This window comes from Rhincodon typus, chromosome 38 (genome assembly GCF_021869965.1).
Source record: "Rhincodon typus isolate 14 chromosome 38, sRhiTyp1.1, whole genome shotgun sequence".
NCBI classification, from domain to species: domain Eukaryota; kingdom Metazoa; phylum Chordata; class Chondrichthyes; order Orectolobiformes; family Rhincodontidae; genus Rhincodon; species Rhincodon typus.
Window position 1 is genome coordinate 5,247,110 of NC_063369.1, and position 24,420 is coordinate 5,271,529.

The window sequence follows — 24,420 nt, forward strand, 5'->3', positions numbered from 1 at the left end:
TGTGTAAATACCCCAAGGACAGATGCTGATGGGGCAGTGTGTAAATATCCCAGGGTCAGACGCTGAGGGGGCAGTGTGTAAATACCCCAGGGTCAGACACTGAGGGGGCAGTGTGTAAATACCCCAAGGACAGATGCTGATGGGGCAGTGTGTAAATACCCCAGGGACAGACACTCATGGGGCAGTGTGTAAATACCCCAGGGACAGACACTCATGGGGCAGTGTGTAAATACCCCAGGGTCAGACACTGAGGCGGCAGTGTGTAAATACCCCAGGGACAGACACTCATGGGGCAGTGTGTAAATACCCCAGGGACAGACACTCATGGGGCGGTGTGTAAATACCCCAGGGACAGACACTGAGGGTGCAGTGTGTAAATACCCCAGGGACAGACAGTGATGGGGCAGTGTGTAAATACCCCAGGGACAGACACTCATGGGGCAGTGTGTAAATGCCCCAGGGACAGACACTCATGGGGCAGTGTGTAAATACCCCAGGGACAGACACTCATGGGGCAGTGTGTAAATACCCCAGGGACAGACACTGAGGGGGCAGTGTGTAAATGCCCCAGAGACAGACACTGAGGGACTTTATGTAAATACCCCAGGGACAGACACTCATGGGGCAGTGTGTAAATACCCCAGGGACAGACACTGATGGGGCAGTGTGTAAATACCCCAGGGGCAGACACTGATGGGGCAGTGTGTAAATACCCTGGGGACAGACACTGAGGGGGCAGTGTGTAAATACCCCAGGGTCAGACGCTGATGAGGCAGTGTGTAAATACCCCAGGGACAGATGCTGACGGGGCAGTGTGTAAATACCCCAGGGTCAGACGCTGATGGGGCAGTGTGTAAATACCCCAGGGACAGACACTGATGGGGCAGAGTGTAAATACCCCGGGGACAGACACTGAGGGGGCAGTGTGTAAATACCCCAGGGACAGACACTGATGGGGCAGTGTGTAAATACCCCGGGGACAGACACTGAGGGGGCAGTGTGTAAATACCCCAGGGTCAGATACTGAGGGGGCTGTGTGTAAATACCCCAGGGACAGGAGCCCAGAGAATCTCTCAGGACTGAATGAGTATACTTGTGGGGTTCAAAGTAAACGCAGTAAGGGTGAAAAGGTATGCAGACATCTCCTTGGAACAGAAGCTAAACCGTGCACCTTATCGCTGTACCTGCACAGAGATTCTCAATCTGTTTCACTGTAATGGTATCATGTAACATAGCAAAACTAGAGCATAGTTTCTATCAAACATACTGGAGAAAAATACATTTTTCTTCCTCTCTCTGAAATAGCCCAGGGATCAGAACAATGCAAACCACATGTCCCCAATCCAGGGACGACCACCAGTAGTGTACAAGAGCAAATCCTCTTCCATCGACTGCCAAAGCAATTTTCCATGTTTTTCTCCATGAAGACATGAGGCAACCCTCATGTAACTTATCTGCCCCATCTCTCTCTCAATCCTTGACACTTACAAACTCAGGCAGGATAGGATTTCACGAGGGGCCCCTGGCTTTTCCGACTGAGAGAACCATTCCCACACCCCACCCCATCAAAAAAAGTTGCTGCGCCTGAAACTTGCAAACCCAACAAAAAAAAACACGCAGATAAGGACTGGGGCTACAGTTAGGCAGCGTATGTGTGCCTGCTACAGATAGTTACTGAAGCCAAAATGTCCTTTTTCAACTAAAACAAAAACAGAGCCCTGGAGGGAAGCAGCATGTGATCTGGAATCTGCCAAACACGTGAGAATTTTTAAGGACTGGAAAAAACAAAGATTTTGCCAGCCAACAACTAAGGGTCATTGGCGTGGTAGGGTGTGTCGGGAAGGGTTGACACATCTGACAATTAGCGGCTTTTTATTTGATTTATATGCATTAGCCCTGTCTGTGTTGCCTGCTTACCTCTCCAACCCATTCCAACCCCCCCACTATTCCTGATGCCTCCAGGAAGAGGTAGTAGGAACTGCCGATGCTGGAGAATCTGAGATAACAAGGTGTAGAGCTGGATGAACACGGCAGGCCCAGCAGCATCAGAAAAGCAGGAAAGCTGACATTTTGGGTCTAGATCCTTCTTCAGAAATGGGGGAGGGGATTCTGAAATAAATAGAGAGAGGGGGCAGACGGAAGATGGACTGCACCTCCCAGTCGCGAACCACTTCAACTCCCCATCCCACTCCTTGGACGACATGTCCATCCTGGGCCTCCTCCAGTGCCACAACGATGCCACCTGAAGGTTGCAGGAACAGCACCTCATATTTTGCTTGGGAACCCTGCAGCCCAATGGTATCAATGTGGACTTCACAAGCTTCAAAATCTCCCCTCTCCTGACCGCATCCCAAAACCAGCCCAGCTTGTCCCCCCCTCCCTAACCTGTCCATCTTTTCTCCCACCTAAGCCCTCCTTCCACCTCAACCCCCACCCCCAACTCCTACCTACCAGCCTCATCCCCGTTTCCTTGACCTGTCCATCTTCCCTGGACTTACCAATCCCCTCCCTAACTCCCCAACTACACGCACCTTTACTGGCTCCATCCCCACCTCTTTGACCTGTTCGTCTCCTCTCCACCTATCTGCTCCTCTATCCATCTTCCATCCGCCTCCCCCTCTCTCTCTATTTATTTCAGAATCCCCTTCCCCTCCCCCATTTCTGAAGAAGGGTCCTGACCTGAAACGTTAGCTTTCCTGCTCCTCAGATGCTGCCTGGCCTGCTGTGTTCATCCAGCTCCACACCTTGTTATCTCAGCCAGGAAGAGGCTTGTGATCTGGTTCCTGTGCAACCTGTCCTTGAAAGACCACCTTTTACCTCCTGATCTGCGTGACTGGACACAACTCAGTCCAAGACTGGATTACAGAAAAGGATAAATGAAGCCTGCAAACGTTGAGCTCTCGGGGGAAGTGTCAGTGCAGAGGAGGCAGACTGCAGGGAAATGTTACCATTGGAAGGACACAGGAAACACCGCATTGATAATGAGCCAAAGGATTTTCCACACCGTTGGCATTCTCCAAAGCCTGGTGGGGTTCAGCTTCAACAATCAAGGAGCTCAACACATCCAGGAGAAGGGAGACCATTTCATTGGCGATGCATTAACTACCTTCAACATTCACTCACCTCTCTGCTGCAGAGTATCAGCAGTTTGTATCACCTACAAGGTGTGAAGATGCCAGTGTTGGACTGGGGCGGATGAAGTCTGAAGTCACATGACACCAGGTTATAGTCCAACAGGTTTATTGGAATCACACACAAGTTTTCAGAACACAGCCCCTGTGATTCCAAATAAACCTGTTGGACTGTGACCTGGTGTCATCTTATACCCATCTACAAGATGGAATGGAGTAACTCACCTACTGAGGGACTGTCTACAGCACCTTCTAAATTCACCCCTTTCTACCTTCTAGGAGGACAAGGCCAGCTCCATAGGAGCACCACCCCCTGCAAGTTCCCTTCCAAGTCACTCACCATCCTGACTTGGAAATATATCACTATTCCTTCAGTGATGCTGGGCCAAAGTCCTGGAATTCTCTCCCTACACCGCATGGACTACATTGGTCTCAAGAAGATGGCTCGCCACGACTTCCTCAAGAGCAATTAGGGACGGGCAACAAATGCTGGGATAACCAGTAACACCCACGCCCTGTGAATGAGTTAATTAAAGCCAATGTGGAAAGAAAAACTGATGAACATCTGGAGGGACAGGGCTGAGCAGGTGGGAAGCAAACGTTAGTTCAATCAACCTCCAAAAAGATCCCAGTCTGTGTGAAGGTGAGAGACGGATATCTGCAACAGCTGATCAGATCTGGGAGTTATTCATAAACAGGGCAACATGGTGCCAACTGGAATTACATGAGTGGAGACCAGGCTGGCGTTTCTCAATTGTCACCCAAGGATTTTTTAACCCGTTATGCCCACTGAAGTCATTGATCCAAATCTAGGGTGACACCAATCTAAGATAATTGCGAACGAATCCAATAGGGAATTCAGGAACGCATTATCTCCAGCCAGAAGGTGGGAGATTGTGGAACCTGCGAACACAGGGAGTGTAGATGCAAACAGTCTCGATGCATTTATAGGGGCACCTACATGTGAGACAGGCTGATGGCAGATACAATTGAGGTGGGGAGGGGGGTAGTTGTTGATTGCTATGACCTCTGGACCTTGACAATTTCGAAGGGAATCTGAAGAGGTGAGCAGAAATAGAAAGCTCAGCTGGCTTAGAAGAGAACACCAGCAAAAACAGAGGTCAGATGATCATGCACCTTCTCAGTCGATGTCCTTCGTAGAATCCTTACAGTGTGGAAACAGACCCTTAGGCCCAACAAGTCTACACTGACCCTCAGAGCATCCCACCCAGACCCATCCCCCATAACCCACCTAATCTACACATCCCTGAACACTATGGGCAATTTAGCATGGGCAATCTACCTAGCGTGCACATCTTTGGACTGTGGGAGGAAACCAGAGCACCCAGAGGAAACCCACGCAGACACGGGGGAGAATGTGCAAACTCCACACAGTCACCCGAGGCTGGAATCAAACCCAGGTCCCTGGTGCTGTGAGGCAGCAGTGCTAACCACTGAGCCACAGTGCCGCTCTTTTCTTTTTCACTGCAACAAATGCGGTACAAAGTGCCTGGTCAGAGCAGAACTACTGAGCCCCATCAGGTAATGCATAACATAGAATTGGCCAACACTGTGCAAACCACGATCTGACCAGACAGAAGGCTTCCACATGAGATGTACTTAAAGAGAAATTCAATAAATGCAAGATGGGGAAGGGGACAGAAGGATGAGCTGAAGGGAAGAATGGGGGAAACTTGTGTATTGAACTACAGAAAGCATTTGAGGCCAAAACATGATATAATTTCAAGAAGGAGTTGGGTATAGCACTAGGGGCTAAAGGGATCTGAAATAACTGCACAGAAGCCAATATCCCATCACCAAGTCACCCTTCATTTACATGTGCACTGTACATGGGCCCTGGCCAGCCAGCTCATGCCAGTCCCTAGATAGAGGAGACTCTCTGAATCTCCTGTTTACACCTGTCAGTCAGGGCTCCCTGGTTGGCCCAGGTTAACAAACCAATCAACGATCTCATAGTCAATGAGATCCACCTGGTTCCAATCATTACAGGATCACAGCAACACAGGGGAGAAGCTGGAACAAGTTATTAAGTTGGATGATCAACCATGATGATATTGAACAGCAAAGCAGACTCGAAGGGCCAGATGGCCTAATCCTACTCCTACTCTCTACTTTCTTTTTTGCAAAAGCTGCAATTTCTTTATGTTTGTACATGTCACCCAGTGTCAGGAAAGTACAAAGACAGATAGTGTTACTGAACTCTGCACATCAGCTCTCGAGCACTGTGTAGTTTCATAGCATGTCTACATTTAGTAATGCCTTTGGCGTAACACTTGTCTGAAGCTCATCAAGTGCATAAATTTAAGGAGAAAGCATCAGCTTTGACGTAAATATAACTGGCCAACAGATATTTACATCGAAATAAACTCTAAAGAATGAGTCGGCAAAATAAAATAAAAGCTGATAGCTTCGGGGGGGCTTTCACAGAGCACTGCGTTGACTGGTGCTTCAGTACAGGAACTGGTATCACACCCCACTCCCCCGCACCCCCCAACCTCCTGGCAAACATCTGCTTCTTTATACTGCTGTCAATGAGATGGTCTGTGCATCAACAACACACGACACGTACAAGACAGGACTGGAGGGGTAGTGGTACAGCTGGCCTCTAGTTGGTCAACTCACAGAGGCTGACTTGCTGACTATATGTCAAATACACACAGGAGACTGTGTGATGTTTTCTGATTATTTGTAGCTCGGATTGCGGATGGAGTGGCCGGTAGGTTCGCCGAGCTGACTGGTTTTCATGCAAGCGCTTCGTCTCCATTCTGGGTGACATTGTCAGTGCTGTGTAGCCTCCATTGAAGCTCTGTTGTTCTGTTAGCTCTGAATTTATATGGTCCATTCTGTTGTCGTGGACAGTCTTGTTTCCAGTCTTGTACCATAGTGGTACGTAGATGGGGTCTATTACAATATGTTTGTTAATTGCGTCAGTGGTTAAAAACCAGGCCTCCAGGATTTCTCATGCTTGTCTTTGTCTCACTTGTCCTAGTGCTGTGACTTTGTTCTAGTTAAACTGATGTTCTTCTATCTCGGAGTGTATTGAAACGAGGGAGAGTTGGTCATGTTGTTTTGCTGCAAGTTGGCTTTCATGTATCCTGGTGGCGAGTTTCCTACCTGTCTGTCCTATGTAGAGTTTCTCGAAGTTGCTGCATGGTATTTTATACATCACATTTGCCCTGCTCGTTGTGGGTATGGGGTCTTTCAAAGACGAAAGGCTCTCTTCAGCTACCATCCCTTCCATTGGCACCCAGGCTCTGAACAAAGGATGGCTCAGGATAGGACTGGGTTCCTTAAGGGGGAGATGGATGGGGGAAGATGTGAAGGGGGTTGTCTCCCAAGAATGGGAGGGGGGTAAATGAGAAAAGAGAATGACGGAATGAAGAAACAAGAGACAAAGAACCAGACAAGAAACAATGAGGGGGAACTGAGAAGGGCATTGAAACAGGGGGGCGGATGAGATGAGACAAAAGTGGATGAGACAAGTGACATGGAGAGAACGGAAGAGAAAGAGAAAGAAACACAAATCAGACAAAAACAACAGTGAGGATTTGTAAAAAAAAATCAATTGCCTGGCAATTGTCTAGTGTGAAACTTCTTAGATATATCAATGTTCTCATTGGTGGGTATCCAGATCTCTTCAGTTCGTGGTCATAATGTCTTTAAAGGACCCCATGGGCCTGAACTAATGACCTCGAAAACCTTCCTCCCCCTCTTCAACGTGTGGCTCATTTCCTTTGTTGTTGTAATACGTGGCATTTTGTGCTGCACTGTATGTGTTTCAAATCATCTGTTGGCTCAGATTCATCTCATTTCAATGGCCTCTCCTCTCATCGCTGGAAGAACAATAGCAGGAGAGACCGGTCCAGAAGGTTGTAGTGTTTACTGTGCAAGGGAGCGGAAACATCGCATGGAAAGCACTGACTGTCAGAACACATGGATGTTCCTGCATTCCCCATGGGCAGCCCTGAACAAAGGGTCGGGAACGCTCACAGCCTGGAGACTCTGTCGAGGAACAGCCTTCAATGCTCCTCGCTGTATTCGCGCAAATTCAGCAATACTTGGCCAAAATAATGCCACAGATCCTCCGCCCAGGATCCCACATGAGGCCCTAAAACCATAACCTGAGTTGCCTCCAGAGAAGGTTAAACATAATCGGGGTACACTGCCTGAGTGGCTATGCACGCCATCCAGCTTTCAGCTCCGTGGGGTGCGACGGTGATGATCGAACGCCGACACTTACCGGCTGCCCTGGGTCACCGGGTTGTCCACGCACACCCGTCGATCCTGGGCTTCCTGGGAGACCCTGTCGGAAAGAGTTAGAAGAGAGGTCAAGGCATTTGGACATCAAATGATCACAGCTGGAGCTAGCAATGCGCATTCTCCAGACAAACTTAATGTTTAGTAGATTTCATATTCCCTTTTGGTTTCAAAGAAAATGTCGAGCAGAGGCAAGGAGGGGGTTCCGAGGGGCAAAAATTTCAACTGTGTCCTTCTTCCCCCAGGGGACAGGAGCAGGGTAACTGAAAGGACTGTCCTTCACCTTCCAAAAAGAAATGGATTGATCTGATCCCAGTTACACTGTGCACGTGTGTGTGTGTGTGTGTGTGGGTGTGTGTGTGTGAGTATGTGTGTGTCTGTTCAATCGTGCACATGTGTGTGTCTGTGAGCGGTATTGTGTATCTGTGTGCGCACATGATTGTGTGTGTGTGTGTGTGTGTGTGTGTGTTGTGTCTGTGTGAGTATGTGTGTGTCTGCTCAATCGTGCACGTGTGTGTGTGTGTGTCTGTGAGCGGTATTGTGTATCTGTGTGCGCACGTGATTGTGTGTGTGTGTGCACGCGCACATGTCAAGATCCCCTTTATGATCACCTCCGGCCCATCGCAAAGACACAGCATGCAGCAAAGTCACAGGAAAGGCATCAAAACCCAGCTGCATTGGGTGAGACTATGTCTGGAATTCCCCTCACCCATCTTGGTTTCCATATTTAAGGAAGGATGTACTAGGTTTGGAGGTGTGGGATGGAGTGTTGGCTAGGCTGGTCACAGGGATGATGGGGTTACCCGCTGATGAGGGGCCTCTGAGTAAACTGGCTCTGTGTCAGTGTTCTCTCAATGCTCCGAGGTTATGTGCGTGCCAATCAGTGTGCAGTTCATTGATATGGTTCCAGAAGTCGCTGCCGCACACACACCTCAAGGGTCCACACACACTGCCAGAGAAGAAATTAGAGGGAGCAATTGTCTCTGTTCTCTGGAGTTTCGATGAAAGAGAGGTCACATTCCAGTCTCAGAAGGAAGTTGGGAAGGGTGTACACAGAGATTGTTTAAGGTGCCAAGCATCTCGAACTGAGCTGGCTAGGAATTACTTCAAAGGCTCATGAATCTTAGGAAGTCTCGAGCCCAGAATGTTAAGCTTCAGCACTGAATACCTTTCAGGAGGGGCTAGACAATTTGTTGGTCTCTCAGGAAATCGAGGCATATGGGGGAATGGTTGAGAAAGTGGAGTTGCAGTCCAAGATGGTATAGGAACCTACAAAATTCTAACGCAACTAGACAGGGTAAAACACAGGAAGGATGTTCCCAATGACCAGAGAGTCCAGAATCAGGGGGTCACAGTCTAAGGATAAGGTGTAGGCCATTTAGGGCTGAGATGAGGAGAAATGTCTTCACCCAGAGGGCAGGGAACCTGTGGAATTCTCTGCCACAGAAAGTGGTTGAGGCCAAAATATTGAATGTTTTCAAGAAGGAGTTAGATATAATTCTTAGGGCTAAAGGGATCAAAAGGTATGGGGAGAGAGCAGGAACAGGGTTGAATGATCAACCATAATCACATTGAATGGTGGAGCAGACTCAAAGGGCAAAATGGCCCACACCTGGTCCTATTTTCTATGTTTCTATGAATGGTGGTGCAGGCCTGATGGGCTGAATGGCCTACAACTGCTCCTATTCAACATGTTCCTATGTTTGGAGGACCCCAAATTCCCCTCAACCTTTCAGTGCTATTGGGGCAAAGCTTGTAAGTGCACACTCACCAGCTGCAAGTTCATGATGGAGCTCGAACCCTCTAACTGGGCCTTTCAGAGAGGGGTGACTAAGGCATGGGCCTTCACAGTATCGATCACAACTCAACAATAAATTAGTCACAGTGAACTGAATGTTTGGTCACGATGGGAACTCTGAGACAGTGACCCTGAGAGAGGCCTAGGGAAAGATGCTTCTTAAAGTGGCCTGTGCTCCCTCACACTGAGTCTCTCTCTCTGACTGTAATTCAATATTCAGAAGCCATTGTCAACACCTCAGACTGGGAGGACAGAACTTTGTGATGTAAAGGGACCAAAAGACATTGCAGCTGACAATTCCGACTCCATCTGAACAAGCTACACTGCAATATCTAACTTGTAGCCTCTCTTCACACCCCAGTTCATAACAGTGACCAGAACATTAGTCTTCTATAGCATGGGCCCACAGACAGCTAAGTGCTTTCAGATATGGATGTTTCTCTTCAGTGTGACACCAAATCATACTAAACTTTCAAACTGGATGATCATTAGAGATTACAGTCAGCCAGCTGTTCAATAAGAAACAAACTCAATAAAACTTGCCTTGCCTACAACTTGCTCCAACCCGATAGAAGTATTTGCAAATTTTTGGAACAGCAGGTATATACTCAGATAGTTCCAAAGTAATTCCCAAACGAGAGATCTTGGCTGTTACCATCGCAACAAAACAGCAGCTAGTTTACGCACGAAAATTTTCACAAGAAATGAATGAGCGGTTAATTTGTTTTCTTTTACTGGTGTTGAGTGACAGCAATATTGGCCCAACTATCAGGAGAATGCTAAATAAAAACTGAAAGAACTGCGGTTGCTGTAAATCAGGAACAAAAACAGAAGTTGCTGGAAAAGTTCAGCAGGTCTGGCAGAAAAAAAAATCAGAGTTAATGTTTCGGGTCCGGTGACCCCAGACCCGAAACGTTAACTGTGATTTTTTTTCTTCACAGATGCTGCCAGACCTGCTAAGCTTTTCCAGCAACTTCTCTTTCTGATCAGGAGAATGCTGGCTGTTTTCATCACAATATGCAAGAAGTTTTACCAGAGCAGTCCGCACAGGGTCTTGGATCCATGGATCAATCAACAATGCAGCACTCCACCAGCACTGTGCTTGTCCGGCCACACTACCAGCTCAAGCCTTGGCACAGGGATAGGATCCAAAGCTATGGATCAAGGGCTGGCAATCTCCTCTGTCCCCAGTGGCACAACAATTCCCTGAGCCTTCAGGCTGAGAGTTCAGAAAACCACTGAAGGGTATCGGGGACAAAGTACTGGCCGGCTTGTACTGAGGGGTTGCTGCACTGTTGAAGGTGTGTGGGACAATGAATCCCTGCCCCTGCTAGGCTCTCAGGCAAAAGAAAAAGACCCCACAGCACAATTTCAAGGAAGAGCTTGACGAAACACCAGAGACTAAATTGTTGGTTAGTCAGAGTCCAGATACTTTTCTGGTCAGATTTCTATTCCAATTAACACAGCACCTAACCCTAGCTATTCATTCTCCAAACACACAATCAAGTTTTCGCCCAATTACCAAAGAACCATCTACTGTTCTCTCCTCCCACCTATTCTCAGACATCCCTGCTGGATCCTACTGCACAATAACACGTCCGCTCCTGTGTCCTTATCAATATTTATCCCTCAATCACAGTCACTCCATCTGCTCACATGGCTATTGCTATTTGTTCGTGTTTATTGGGTGAAAATTGTTTGCTGCATTTCCTACAACAATGCAACGCCGCTCACCCTTCAGAAAATATCCTTCAGTGGTTGGGAAGCTATTGGAGAGAATTCTTAGGGATAGGATTTGCACACATTTGGAAAAGCATGGCCTAATTAGGGACAGAGATAGTAAGAACTGCAGATGCTGGAGGCAGAGATGACACAGTGTGAAGCTGGAGGAACATAGCAGGCCAGGCAGCATCAGAGGAGCAGGTAAGTAAATGTTTCAGGTCAGGACCCTTCTTCAGAAAGTAATCCCTAATTAGGGACAATCAGCATGGCTTTGTGCGGGGCATGTCATGGCTTACTAACTTGATTGAATTTTTTGAAGAGGTGACTAAGGTGATCGATGAGGCTAGAGCAGTGGATGTTGTCTACAAGGATTTCAGTCAGGCTTTTAACAAGATCCCTCATTGTAGGCTCATCCAAAAGATTAGGATGCATGGGATCCACGGTGACTTGGTCACGTGGATTCAGAATTAACCTGCCCAAAGAAGGCAGAAGGTAGTGGTGAAAGGATGTTTTCAGGTTGGAGGTCCATGGCTAGTGGTGTTCCACAAGGATCCATACTGTGACCCCTGCTGTTTGTGATATATATATATATATATATATATTTATGTCAAAATGTAAATGGGTGGGTCAGTAATTTTGCAGATGATACAATGATACAAAGATCGGTGGAGTTGTGGATAGTGTAAAAGATTATTAAAGGATACAGCGGGATATAGATTAGTTGCAGATATGGTTGGAGAAATGGCAGATGGAGTTAATCCAGGTGAATGTGAGGTGCTGCATTTTGGGAAATCAAATGTTAAGGCAAAGTATACAGTTAATGGCAGGACTCAGAACAGCATTGATGAAAAGAAGGATCTTGGGGTTCAAATCCATAGCTCCCTGAGAGTGGCCACGCAAGTAGATAGGGTGCTAAAGAAGGTGTATGGCATGCTTGTCTTTATTGGTCTGGTAATTGAGTACAAGAGTCAGGATGTCATGTTACAGATTTATAAGACTTTGGTCAGGCCTCACTTAGAGTGTTGCACTCAATTCAGGTCATCATATTACAGGAAGGATGTGGAGGCTTTGGAGAGGGTGCAGAAGAGGTTCACCAGGATGCTGCCTGGATTAGAGGGTATATAGACCTATAACGAGAGGCTAGAAAAACTCAGGTTGTTTTCTCCAGAGCAGTGGAGGCTGAAGAGAGACTTGATAGAAATTCATAAAATTATGTGATGCACAGATAGCATTGGCGTCAGAACCTTTTTCCCAGAGTTGAAATGTCTAATACAAGGGGGCATGCATTTAAAGTGAGAGGGGGAAAGTTCAGAGGAGATGTGAGGGGCAAGTTTTTTACACAGAGAGTGGTAGGAGTCTGGAGCGCACTGCCAGGAATGGTGGTGGAGGCAGATACAACAGGGGTATTTAAGGGACTTTTAGATAAGCTAAGGTTCTTGAGTATGATGAGTTCAGATAAGTACATGAAAATGCAAGGAGTGGAGGGATATGGGCCAAGGGCAGGCAGAAGGGATTAGTTTAATTTGGCGTCATGCTTGGCACAGCATCATGAGCCCATTCCTGCGCTGCATAGTTCTATGTTGAATGTTCTACGTACCCAGTGAGCACTGCAGGATGTGACAGGCATTACATAAATGCACGATCTCCCTGTCCTTATCGTCCCGGGAGTGAGAGTGAACACATTGGGTAAAACTGGCGCATTTCAAAGCAAAAGCGAAAGAGAAATATCCAGAAGGGTTTCCATTTTCTTAGGCGTTTTACAAAAGTCAGAGCAGTATATTTTCCCGATGACACTGGGAAATCTATGCCTCTTCCCAGTCACAGTCAAACAAACAGCAGGGCCCATCATGAGTGAAGCCAAAAATAATGTTGCTTGTTGGGTTTGCTGCAAACAACAGGCTGCAGTTTCTTTTTAATTTTCCTCTCGTTTCTTTGATTCTTATCTCATTACTGAACATCCACTCAGAAGTCAGTGCTTGAGTACAGACTCTGGTACATTTGTACAGATCGATATCTCACAGGCAGCAAGCCCCAAGATGTGGAGAAAGTCTTTGTGAATATTCCAGGCCATGTTAAAATGCCTGGTCTGGAGCCATTCAGCTCTGAAGAGAGGAATTTAAGAATATCATTTGAACAGGAGTAGGCCATTTAGATCCTCAAGCCTGTTCCACCAACCAAAGAGGGACAAGATAGGCTGGGATTGTTCTCCTCAGAGCAGAGAAGGCTGAGGGGGGACCTGACTGAGATGTACACAGTTATGAGAGGCACATACAGGAGCGGTATGGTGGCTTAAGGATTGCTCAGTGGTTAGCACTGCTGCCTCACAGCGCCAGGGACCCGAATTCAATTCCACCCTCAGATAACTGTCTGTGTGGAGTTTGCACATTCTCCCTGTGTCTGCGTGGGTTTCCTCCGGATGCTCCGGTTTCTTCCCACAGTCCAAAGATGTGCAGGTTAGGTGGATTGGCCATGCTAAATTGCCCAGAGTGTCCAGGGATGTGCAGGCTGGGTGGGTTAGCCATGGGAAATGCAAGGTTATAGGGATAGGGTAAGGGGATGGGTCTGGGTGCATGCTCTTTGGAGAGGTCGGTGTGGACTCGATGGGGCAAATGGCCTGCTTCTTCCCTGTGGGAATTCTAGATAGGGAGAAACCTTTCCTCTCAGTAGAGGGGTCAATAACCAAGGGGAACAGTTTTAAGGAGAGGAGCAGAAAGGTTAGAGGGTATTTAAGGATAAGCATCTTTCACCCAGAGGATGGTGGGTTACCTTGAACTCATTGCCTGAAAGGGTGGTCGATGCAAGAATGATCAAAGAAGTATTTAGATGATCACTTGAAATGCATAACGTACAAGGGTTTGGGTAAAGTGCTAGAAAACAGGGCTAGAGGAGACTGATGTTTGGTAACTGGCACAGACGCAATAGGCCACAATACTCCAGGACTCTATGGCTCTAAGCTCACCATCAGCTTCTCAAGGGCAGCTAGGGATGGGCAATAAATGTTGACCCGGCCAGCGACGCTCATTCTATGAGGAATAAAAACTAAACATCTACCTGATGTAAAAGCAACACACAGAGGTGGCTGATAAATATTGGTCTAGCCAGTGAGGACTACATCATGGAAACAAATATAGACCTCAGTTGTGTAGTCACATTGGAGACTCTGGGGCTGATTTCCTTACGGAAAAGGTTGAGAGGGGGTGTTGAATGAATGAGTGAATGATTTATTTGTTGTCACTTGCATTTTACAGTGACAAGCTTCAACAGTCACCAATTTTGCATATTTAATAACAAATTCCATTCACTTCTCACAGAGAGCAGGAGAGCACACCTCGCCCAGACAATGAGGAAGAGCCACTGTTTCTGCCCGGTTTCGGACCAGGGAACCATTTGCGTGTTAGACAGACGTGATAACCACAACACTACAGAAATGTGACAGTGGTTTTCGAAGTCACGAGGCGTCTGGGCAGAGCAGGTAGGGAGAAGCTGTTCCCACAGCCAAGCAAGGAGAACAATTTGTCACTTATAAATTGGGCTGGAGCTTTGTACCACATGTGGACCTTCTTAATGATGAACATAGTTCGTCAAATGAACTGGAAAACGATAGCAGCCTAGACCTGAAAGCTGCAAGGTCTGAGCTAGGAGGAGAGATTGGAGAGTCTGTGGTTAACAGTGAACATTGAGAGGGGACCTGATGGAGGTGTATAAGATAGTGAGGGGCATAGACAGGGTGCAGAAGGAGCTGTTTTCCCACTAGCAAAGTGGTGAATGACCAGGGGCCAGTGATTTAAGATACGCAGTAGAAGGAGAGTTGAGGAGAATTCTTTTCATTCAGAGGATGATGGGAATCTGGTACTAACTACCTGGAGTGTTGGTTGGGACAGAAACTCTTGTAACATTTAAGCCATCTTTAGACTTTCACTTGCCTTGCTATAGTTGTGCAAAAGCTGGAAAATGAGATTAGTGTAATCAGATCTTTGATAGCCAGTGCTGACATGATGGGCTACATGGCCTCTTTCAGTGCAGTAAATGTCTACGAGTCTAGATTGAGGGGAATTTATGTCAGCACCTGAGAAGTCTGATCCCAATCCAGAGCCAGTCTTCAAGAGGAACTGCTCTGGGGCAAGTCACTGATTTGTTTTGAGAAGAGAAAAAGAAGGTTGTTTTTTTACAAACAAACACTTACCTGAGGCCCCTGAGGTCCTGCAGGTCCAGGAAGCAACATTCCCTGGAAATCAAAAGCAAAAATGTAAAATTTTAATTTAACTCTTCCATTTGTTTAAGGACTTCACTGCTGTTGTTTTGAGCAGTGTCAATCGGTATATACGTACGTACGTGTGTGTGTGTGTGTGTGTGTGTGTGTGTGTGTGTGTGTGTGTGTGTGTGTGTGTGTGTGTGTGTGTGTGTGCCTGTGAATATGTCTGTGTGTGTGTGTGTGACAGAGAGTGAGTGTGTCTGCATGCGTGTATGTGTGTGTGCATCTGCGTGTGTGACTGAGTGTGTGTGTGACTGTGAGTGTATGTGCCTGTGCTTGTGTGTGTGCCTGTGTCTGTGTGTGTGTCTGTAAGTGTGTGTGTCTGTGAGTGTGTGTGTGTGTGTCTGTGTCTGTGAGTGTGTCTGTGTGTGTGCACACGCACGTGCACATGTAGGAGACTGGGCCTGTATCCGCGGAGTTTAGAATTATGAGGGCAGATCTGATTGAAACATCTATAGTTCATACAGGGCTGTAAAAGTAGCTGCAGGAAGGGCATGGGGACACAGTCTCAGAATCAGGGCAGGTCATTTTTGCCTGAGGTGAGGTGAGATATTTCTTCATTCAGAGGGTGGTGAACCTTTGGAATTCTTTACCCCAGAGGTAGCTAGGTCACTGAGTGTGTTTGGGGGTGGCATGTGGCTCAGTGGTTAGCACTGCTGCCTCACAGCGGCAGGGACCTGGGTTCAATTCCAGCCTCAGGAGTTTGCACATTCTTCCCATGTCTGCTTGGGTTTCCTCCCACAGACTAAAGATGTGCAGGTTAGGTGGATTGGCCGTGCTAAATTGCCCCGTTGTGCCTAAGGGTAGGAAATGCAGGAATGGGGTGGGTTGTGGGTCTGAGTAGGTTATTCTCTGGAGGGTCTGTGTGGACTCAATGGGCCAAATGGCCTGGTTCCACACTGTAGGGATTCTATGATACGCATGATGGAGACACCAGGGAACAATGTGACAAAATGGTGTTCAGGTAGGGGATCAGCCATGGTCCAGTTAAACAGGACAGACTTGAAGGAAAGCAGTGGAGTGATCTCTGAAAAGGAGCTTTCTTTCATCACCCTGTGTGAAGGCACTACACACCAATTTCAGTCCTTGTTTTATGACGATTCCTTGGATGATAACTGACTCTCGCCAGTAGGGCTAGAAGGAGGTGTAAGAGAAAGCAATCAGCCAAATTCCACTCCCCCTGATGGTAATCCAGTAACTCTTACTGAAACTATCCACATGCAGGGATGCACTGAGACTAGGATCGAGCAGAGGTGCGATGCGTTATGTGGTTGAATAAGTGACTAATGCTTAATTTCTCAGGCCCACACATGGGGAGGGATGACGCCTACCAGAGAATGCCCAGGCCAGGAGGGGGTAACATTGCCACCCACACATGAGGGGCGTAACAAAAACTGCAGCCCAGGGTCAAAGGAGGGACCGTGGACCTGAACAGCAACGTTTCCATACTCACAGGCTCAATGACTGCAGGCTCTCCCTTCTCCCCCTTCTCTCCTTTCAGGCTCTGCATCTAGAAATAGCACAACATCCCAGAATGAGGGCCAGACGAACAGAACCGGTCGTGGTAAAAATGACACTCTTCCAACATGTCACCCTATACAACACGTTGCGCGTACGCACAACAGCCTTGTGTTACTTCCTGTTAATGTTTCACCAACTGTATTGTTGAAGCTAAGGGTAAGACGGGCAGAGATATTCACCCATGAAGCACTTTGAGCGCATATAAAAGGAAACTGCTTGGGCTCTTGTGGCAGCGTCTCTACCTCGGAGTCAGGGTTCAAGTCCCACCTGTTCCAGAGCTGGGTAATAATATCTCTGAACAGGTTGGTTAGAAAAGACATAAAAAGAACTACAGTGAGGCAGCAGGCTGACTCCTGCCTCTGAGTTAGAAGCCCTGTGCTCAAGTCTCACTCTAGGGCCTGATGACTGGACAGGGTGGATTCATAATGTGCTCAAACAAATGCCGATGGTGGGCAGTAAGAACGAGAGAGATTCCTGGTCAGCCCTGCGATGGAAAAACAAAACATTGGAACCTCTACCATCACCATCCATAGCTCCAGACTGCAACATGCATGGAAGTGCGTTCAATTTTGTCATTTAAGAAACACTTGGCCAGGTACGTGGACTGGATACATATGGGCCAAATGCAGGCAAATGGGATTAGGTTAATTGCGAAAACCGGGCAGCATGGGCAGGTTGGGCTGAAGGACCTGTTTCCATGCTGTAAACCTCTGTGACTCTATACATGTAAGAGTGAATGTTGCCACAGCAACATTGATTTCCCTGACTGCACTGTTACATATCACTGCCAAGATGATTTACCTGGCACTAAATGAAAGCATTTTACTTTCGCTGCAGTGGTTGGGTATGCATTTTCACTCACACAATTAAATCTTAATTTACTTATTAAATTTGCTTTAGATATTGGATTATTGTCACAGCACCACACCCCCGCCACTCCCCTGCCCTTTCTTCCTCGTTAATTCGATTAAATGTGTTCTATTGATTTCAAAAGAGTTTACAAAGGGATTTCTAGACCCGGATGACCCTACAGGGGGAAAACACATTGTCACCTGTACACTCCAGGATGTTCACAACTGGTGGGCACTACGGTGGCTGGGATGCATTCATTCAATATGAAATGTTATTTTGGTTTAAACGCAAGTTTCCTTCCAAACTTGCTCCATGGGGTGGCATGTTAGCTCAGTGGTTAGAGCATGCGACCCAGGTTCGCTTCCATCCTTACTGTCTGTGTGGAGTCTGTGCCCAAGCTCCCTGTGTCTGCGTGGGTTTCCTCTGGGTGTTCCAGTTTCCTCCCACAGGCCAAAGGTGTGCAGGCTAGGTGGATTGGCCATGGGAAATGCAGGATTACAGGGATGGGGTGAGTCTGGGTGAGATGCTCTTCAGAAGGTCAGCATGGACTCGATGGGCTGAATGGCCTGCTTCCACACTGTAGGGATTCTATAATACTGTCAGGACTAGGTCCTCACATAATGACAGAGAATGCTGGAGGAAACACAGCATCTATGGAGAGAGGAACAGAGAGACCGTTTGGAGCAGCCTTGGTGGGCTGAAGGGCTTGTTCCTGTGCTGTATTGTTCTTTGAGCCCAGGATGACTCTTCTTCAGAACTGGACATCACATGATGACACCTCCAGGTATCTACCCAATCAGGTGTGCCGATCCTACTCCTACAAATGCATGTTATGACATGCTTCCTACCAACAGTGTAACAGTGGCAGAGAACGTGCGATGGACTGGGCTTGAACATCACCTGGGCAATCCAGAAGGTGCTAAGAATTACACTTACAACCAATTTAAGATAATCACTTGGGTTTGAAACGTGGGTCATCCACACTTGTTGGAAGGGATCTGTCCTCTGCGGGAAATAGGAACACAACCACACTGTGGGGATTCTATAATAATAATAATAACATCATCCAGCCAGTACGTCTATGTTGAATTAATCATAAGAATGGGAATCCACAGCTTGTCTGGTGCATTCTCCAATGCAATACCTTGATCCATGAGATCCAGTTTGTCAATCAAGCAGCAATATAAATGGTTTAAACAAATTTATATAAACTTAAATATATTTATAGATAGCTGTTTCCTTTAAAGGTGGTATTCTTGCACCTGTCCTGATGAGTGATGGACAAAAAAGTTTGACTGTGTTGTTCCTTTGTTCAGGAATGATCAAAATACAACCGATTGAAACTACTATCTGAAATAAATAAATCTGAAATAAATGAATGGACAAGGATATTGAGTAGTTGGGTTTACCCATGTATCTTGTGTCTCTGATTCCACTCGTCTAGTTGTCCCAAACTGCTGGCTCCACTGGTCATCGTAGTCTCCTTCTGAGTAATCGTAGTTATTTGTCTCATACTCTCGGTTTTCATACTCGTTTGTAAAGGGGCCTTCTGATTCTTCAATGAGCTCCTCTTGCATGGTCTGTAATCAAAAAGGAAGCAAACTGATTCTTTCACAGGATATGACATCGTCACCCATGTCGTGATACCCTCCTTAATTGTCCTCAAATTCACCGAGCCATTTCAGAGGGCACTTAAGAGCCAGCTGGAATGCTGAGTGGGTTTGGAGTCACATGTAACTAAGGACAGCAGAATGCCACAGTCACCGACTCTGGGGAGACCAGATTTGATGAAGCAAATTTTTATTTCCATCAGCCGCCATGGTGAGATTTGAAACTGTGTTCCAGACCCCACTCCCAGAGCAGTCGTCTGAAGTTAGGGTGAAGGGGCCAATGTCACGACCATAACGCCATCTCAACCAGTTATTGAAGCAACAACACTTCCAGCCTTGAATTACTTCCCAAGATTGGTTCAATGGCCCTGCGGCATATTTGCTCACATCTTTGTCAAAAATCCAGCCATCCCTAAGTGGGGAGTTGATGGCCTAGTGGTATTATCGCTGGCGCTGTTAATCCAGAGATCCAGGTAATGTTCTGGGGACCTGCATTTGAATCCAGCCACGGCAGATGGTGGAATTTGAATTCAATAAAAGTCTGGAATTAAGAACCTAATGATGACCATTAATCCGCTGTCGATTGTGGGAAGAACCCATCTAATGTCCTTTAGGGATGGAAACTGCCATCCTTACCTGGTCTGGCCTACATGTGACTCCAGGCCCATAGCAATGTGGTTGACTTTTAACTGCCCTCAGGGCAATTACAGATGGGCAATCAATGGTGACCTAGCAGTGATGCCCTCGTCCCTTTTACTAGATCTCGGCACATTCCCCAAATCCTTGTAGATTGTTAGTCAATTGTTTCAGAGTCCTGACCTCAGTCAATTCTCCTGTTGCCTATCCATGAATACATGTTGGGCATCTTTACACTACACTGCTACTTTATAGCATCCACTGGCTCATTCATTACAATGGGTTAACAGACAACTATTTAAAGGTGAGGAAAATGTACCACCTCTATAACCGGATTAAATTGTAGCTGCGCAGAGGCTGAATTCCTCTTTGAAAGCAGCCAGGCCAAAATGGCACAGTTCCTGGAAAGCTTACCAACGACATAAAAAGCTACAAACACAAGAAAATCGCCCACAGCAACTGGACTCTCTGCCCAATGCTCACTGTAAATTCCAGAAAAGTGAGCGTTCCTGATAAGGGAATAATATTGCACAAAGGCAAGATGATTCATGCAACAGGAATGGATTGCACAGGGAATCAGATCCGAGTCTGGCCCTGAACCACGAGTTAATGCTTCCTGCAAGTATAATTAAACCTCACCCAACTAGCCCCCTAGAACACAAGGTTTGACTGAAAACACGATTCCAATGTTAATATAAAAAGCAAACACCGTGTTCAAATGGAGAGCTCTACCGAAGAGCAGGCACTGTACCTGTGGGCAGAAAGGCCTCCTTTTTTGCTAATATAAAGCAACTGTCACGTCCTCAGGAGGATCCAGAGTGCCTGACAGTCAAACAAACTGCTTTCTTAATGTGCAAGCAAACCTGCCAACTAATTTGCTCACAGGGAGATGCCAGTATGTGAGAGAAGGGGCCAGTCTACCTTATCTCTGCTGGTAGAGGGAACAATAGTAGCCATTGCATTGAAAACTCCATGGAGAAGGCAATCTCCGTGGAAACATTCAAGGATCTTTAAACTCATTCGTCCATCACTAGAGAGAGAGAGAGGAGAGGAGAGGGAAGAGAGAAGAAAGATAGAGGAGACAGGGGGAGGAGAAAGGAGGCAGAGAGAGAAAGAATGAAGAGAGTAGAGAGGAGAGAGAGAGAGACAGAGTGAGAGAGATAGGAGAGGAAAGAGATGAGAGGAAAGAGAGAGGAGACAGACAGACAGTGAAGAGATAGGGAAGAAAGGAGGCAGAAAGAGGAGCAAGATGAGGGGTGAAAGAGAAGAGAGAGGAGAAAGAAAGAGAAGAGAGATAGAGGAAAAGGAAGAGAAGAGAAAGAGGAGAGAGTAACAAAAGAGAGAGGGAGACTGAAAGCCTCACGACATAGTGGTAGCCATCTAGTGGTCAGTGATTCTTAAGCCAGTAGCTATGGTCAGTCAGCAGTGAAATGGGCAAACCCAGCTACTTCCCAGTGAACCAGAATTCGAGTCTACCAGCCAGCCAGGGGTCAGTCCTTGAAACATCCATGCCAGCTCCCTTTACCAAGGCCACCACGGCTAAAACATCGCAGCAGGGAATTCTCCATTGGGAGAGGGCCATCGATCAGTTGGGGGGTGGGGGGGGCAAGAGGAGACACTCTGTCTCAGTGAGGAACCTCAATGTCAGTTTGACACAGGGCTCCCTCTGTGTCCTTACACAGTCGCATGGTCGAAGAGGGGCAGGGTTAAAAAGGGAACAGCATTTCAACTTCCTTTTGTGCCGAGTGGGGCGGTAGGTGGAGACGAGGCTGGTGGTGGGATTATTCCGAATCCCAAAAAAGCACACAGCTCCGCATCAGCCACAACTACTGAATGTTAATTTCTCTGGAAGTCTATTCATTAGCCAGGTTTAAGGGCTATTGAGCCTCACCTCATGCCTCTGTACAGTCAGCACAAGCAACCGCATGGGGATGGGAAACTTAAAGGAACAATGGCCATCACAGCAGGAGTTACCTCATGGTCCGTCGCATTTTCCACCATAACCTCAGCATTCATTGAGGCGTTGAAGATGGCGGATTCCAAATCAGTGTAGTATTCCGCACCGAGGAAATAATCGTAATTATTCTCTGCTTTCTCCATGGGGGGCTGCTCCTTGTCCTGTGGAGAAAGTGAAAGCATGTTAGGCACCTGAGGAACTTGCCCAGACTGATCCTGACCCTCCTCTGGAAGTGATTTGCTTTGGCAGGGAGGGTGGAATTGGAATAAAATGGGGATCAGCTCCCCCTCTCATCATCCCCCTCGGCCCTTCCCTATTGCCCGAGATTAGGAGATAGGAGCAGGAGAAGATCACTTGACCGCTGTTCCGCCAATCAATATGATCATGGCTGGTCATTGAGCTCAGTCCCCTCATCCCCATATCCCTTCGTCACTTTGGCCACAAGAGCTTTTCCACCGCCTTCTCGAAAACACAATGTTTTGGCCTCGGCCCAGGTGATAACGACAGCAGTCCAGTCCCGAACGCAAAGTGCCATGCACCAGGAGGGGCATATCGTGGACCCACTGTCGTTGGAAAGCTTCAGGCAAAGGGGCAAGTAGGTGGCCTCAGAAGGGGCAAAGGGAGTTTGGGAATTCGATTTTGCCCAGCTCCCCAGTGGGCAGTTGGACTTGGATTAGCCACACTGTCTCTATGGAAGGAACTCCGTACGTGATGGTGTAGCAACGGGGAGTTTCGATCATGTTTTAATTGGTATTAAAACACAATTTGTGTGCTTTTGTTTTTGCATTGCTATTGCAGCACGATCCTGGGTTGCCCGCAGCATCTTCACTATATGATGAGTCTTCCCTCCCTCCTGACCAAGGCAGCAGGGCCTGTTCCTCATGTGGCAGCCCACATTCGTTCTTGAACCAAATGCTGAAGAAATGGTCCTGTGCATCTTGGAGTCGCTGAACTCTCCACTTTCTCCGATGTCCCGCGGAGAACGTTTTTTTGGGGGGTTAAACTCTCCCTGAGGGAGTCTCGGTTATCGGCGTAACATCTGAAAGGGTGGGGGTGGACACTACGGGAAGTATTCCCATAGCCTAGCTGAGTGCAACCCATTAGCTGTCCCGTCCGGACTTCGAAAAGCGCCTGGACACATCCGTCACATTCCGCGCCTGCCAACTTACCTTCAGACCGAGATCGATAATTCACTGACAGGACAAACCTTCAGGATCAAAGCAGAATAAGCCAGCGGCACAGCGCAAAAGCGACTCTGAACAATGCGTGATGTTAAAGCCTAGCAATGCAGTACGGACAGAAAGCCAGATTATTGTGTTCAGCTGTGAAGCGCCGCATTCCAATTATCAGTGACACATTCATTCATTTGTGAGGAATAAACTCCTCCAGCCCCATTCAGATTACATTGAACCCAGCCTGAGCACTGGCTTGGGGAGGATCTCTGTTTCTACCATCACCAGCTTACACACGAAACCTGGACCATGGTTTCTCGCACTAATGCTTCTCCATTCCTCCATCGACCAAAGCTTGTATCCAATTCACTCATGAACAATCCCAATATCCCAAACATTCCACCAATCCCAATCCCCCCACGATCTCCTCTTCCACTCGATGGAACACCCTTCCTTTGAAAAACTCTGCAATCCTATGCACTCCAAAGTCAATCGGAAATCTCAAGAGATGCGATCGATAACTCTCTGTTGGATGAGGGGACGCCATGGGATGTGGAATGCAAGATGGTGGAATTGAGACATAGATCTTGTTGAGTGGTAGAAGCTTCTGGAGGAGCTGAATGGCCTCCTCCTAGCCCTAGGTCCTCTGGGCAGTGAGCTAGCACTTAACAAGCAGGTGTGGACAGCAGGGAGTCCCAGTGAGGCGTGTCCCAGTGTTTGCAGAGAACAAACCTGGAGCTGTGTCACAGAACTTCAAAGGATTTGATCGGACTTGTGTTCAACGGTCTGACAAAAACATTCAGGAACATGGGCATTGCTGGCTAGGCCCCATTTATTGCCTGTCCCTAGTTTCCCTTGAGAAGGCGGTGGTGAGCTACCTTCTTGAACCACTGCAGTGCATTTGGTGCAGGTACATCAGGGAGGGAATTCCAGGATTTTCATCCAGCACTACTGAAGGAACAGCGATATATTTCCAAGTCAGGATGGTGAGTGGCTCAGAGGGGAACTTGCCCGAAAATTGGATCTAAAGTAACCAGGCACCAACCCTGATTTTACAATAACATTTAAGGGATTGAAAGTTGTGAAAGAACTACGCATATTCTAAACAGGGGAGCAACTGGACACTAGAGAAAAAAATATATGGGACCTAATCAACCAGAAGTCATTGGCCAACAGTTTTCAGTCTTGATGACCAATTAATGCGAACTGAAAAAGGTAAAGTCACCATAGACCAATTCTCTCATTAAACAGAAACAGCCCGGGGGTGGGGGCTGGTTTATCATAAAGGTCCCCACACCTCAGGCGAGGGGAGAGGCATTCATGGTAACCTCAGTCAGTGAGGGAATTGAACCAATGCCCACTAGCATCACAAACCAGTTGCCCAACCAACTGGGCTTTCCAATCTCCCGAGAATAAAGCTAACTGCTAAACTCAGAGACAGTAGAAACTGCCGATGCTGGAGTCTGAGATAACAAAGTGTAGAGCTGGATG

General features: G+C 47.3%; 1 protein-coding gene across 1 annotated transcript in view; it reads right to left on the reverse strand.

Annotated features, from left to right (window-relative positions):
• LOC109916792 (collagen alpha-1(V) chain-like) overlaps positions 1 to 24,420 on the reverse strand; it is a 259,059-nt gene that overhangs the window by 144,461 nt on the left and 90,178 nt on the right. Inside the window, exons 7-12 of the mRNA XM_048617801.1 lie at positions 21,775 to 21,918; positions 18,964 to 19,134; positions 16,635 to 16,691; positions 15,113 to 15,154; positions 7,393 to 7,455; positions 6,382 to 6,576 (exon numbers count right to left, since the gene is read on the reverse strand). Of these exons, the coding sequence (XP_048473758.1) occupies positions 6,382 to 6,576; positions 7,393 to 7,455; positions 15,113 to 15,154; positions 16,635 to 16,691; positions 18,964 to 19,134; positions 21,775 to 21,918 (672 nt within the window). The remainder of the gene's footprint in view (positions 1 to 6,381; positions 6,577 to 7,392; positions 7,456 to 15,112; positions 15,155 to 16,634; positions 16,692 to 18,963; positions 19,135 to 21,774; positions 21,919 to 24,420) is intronic.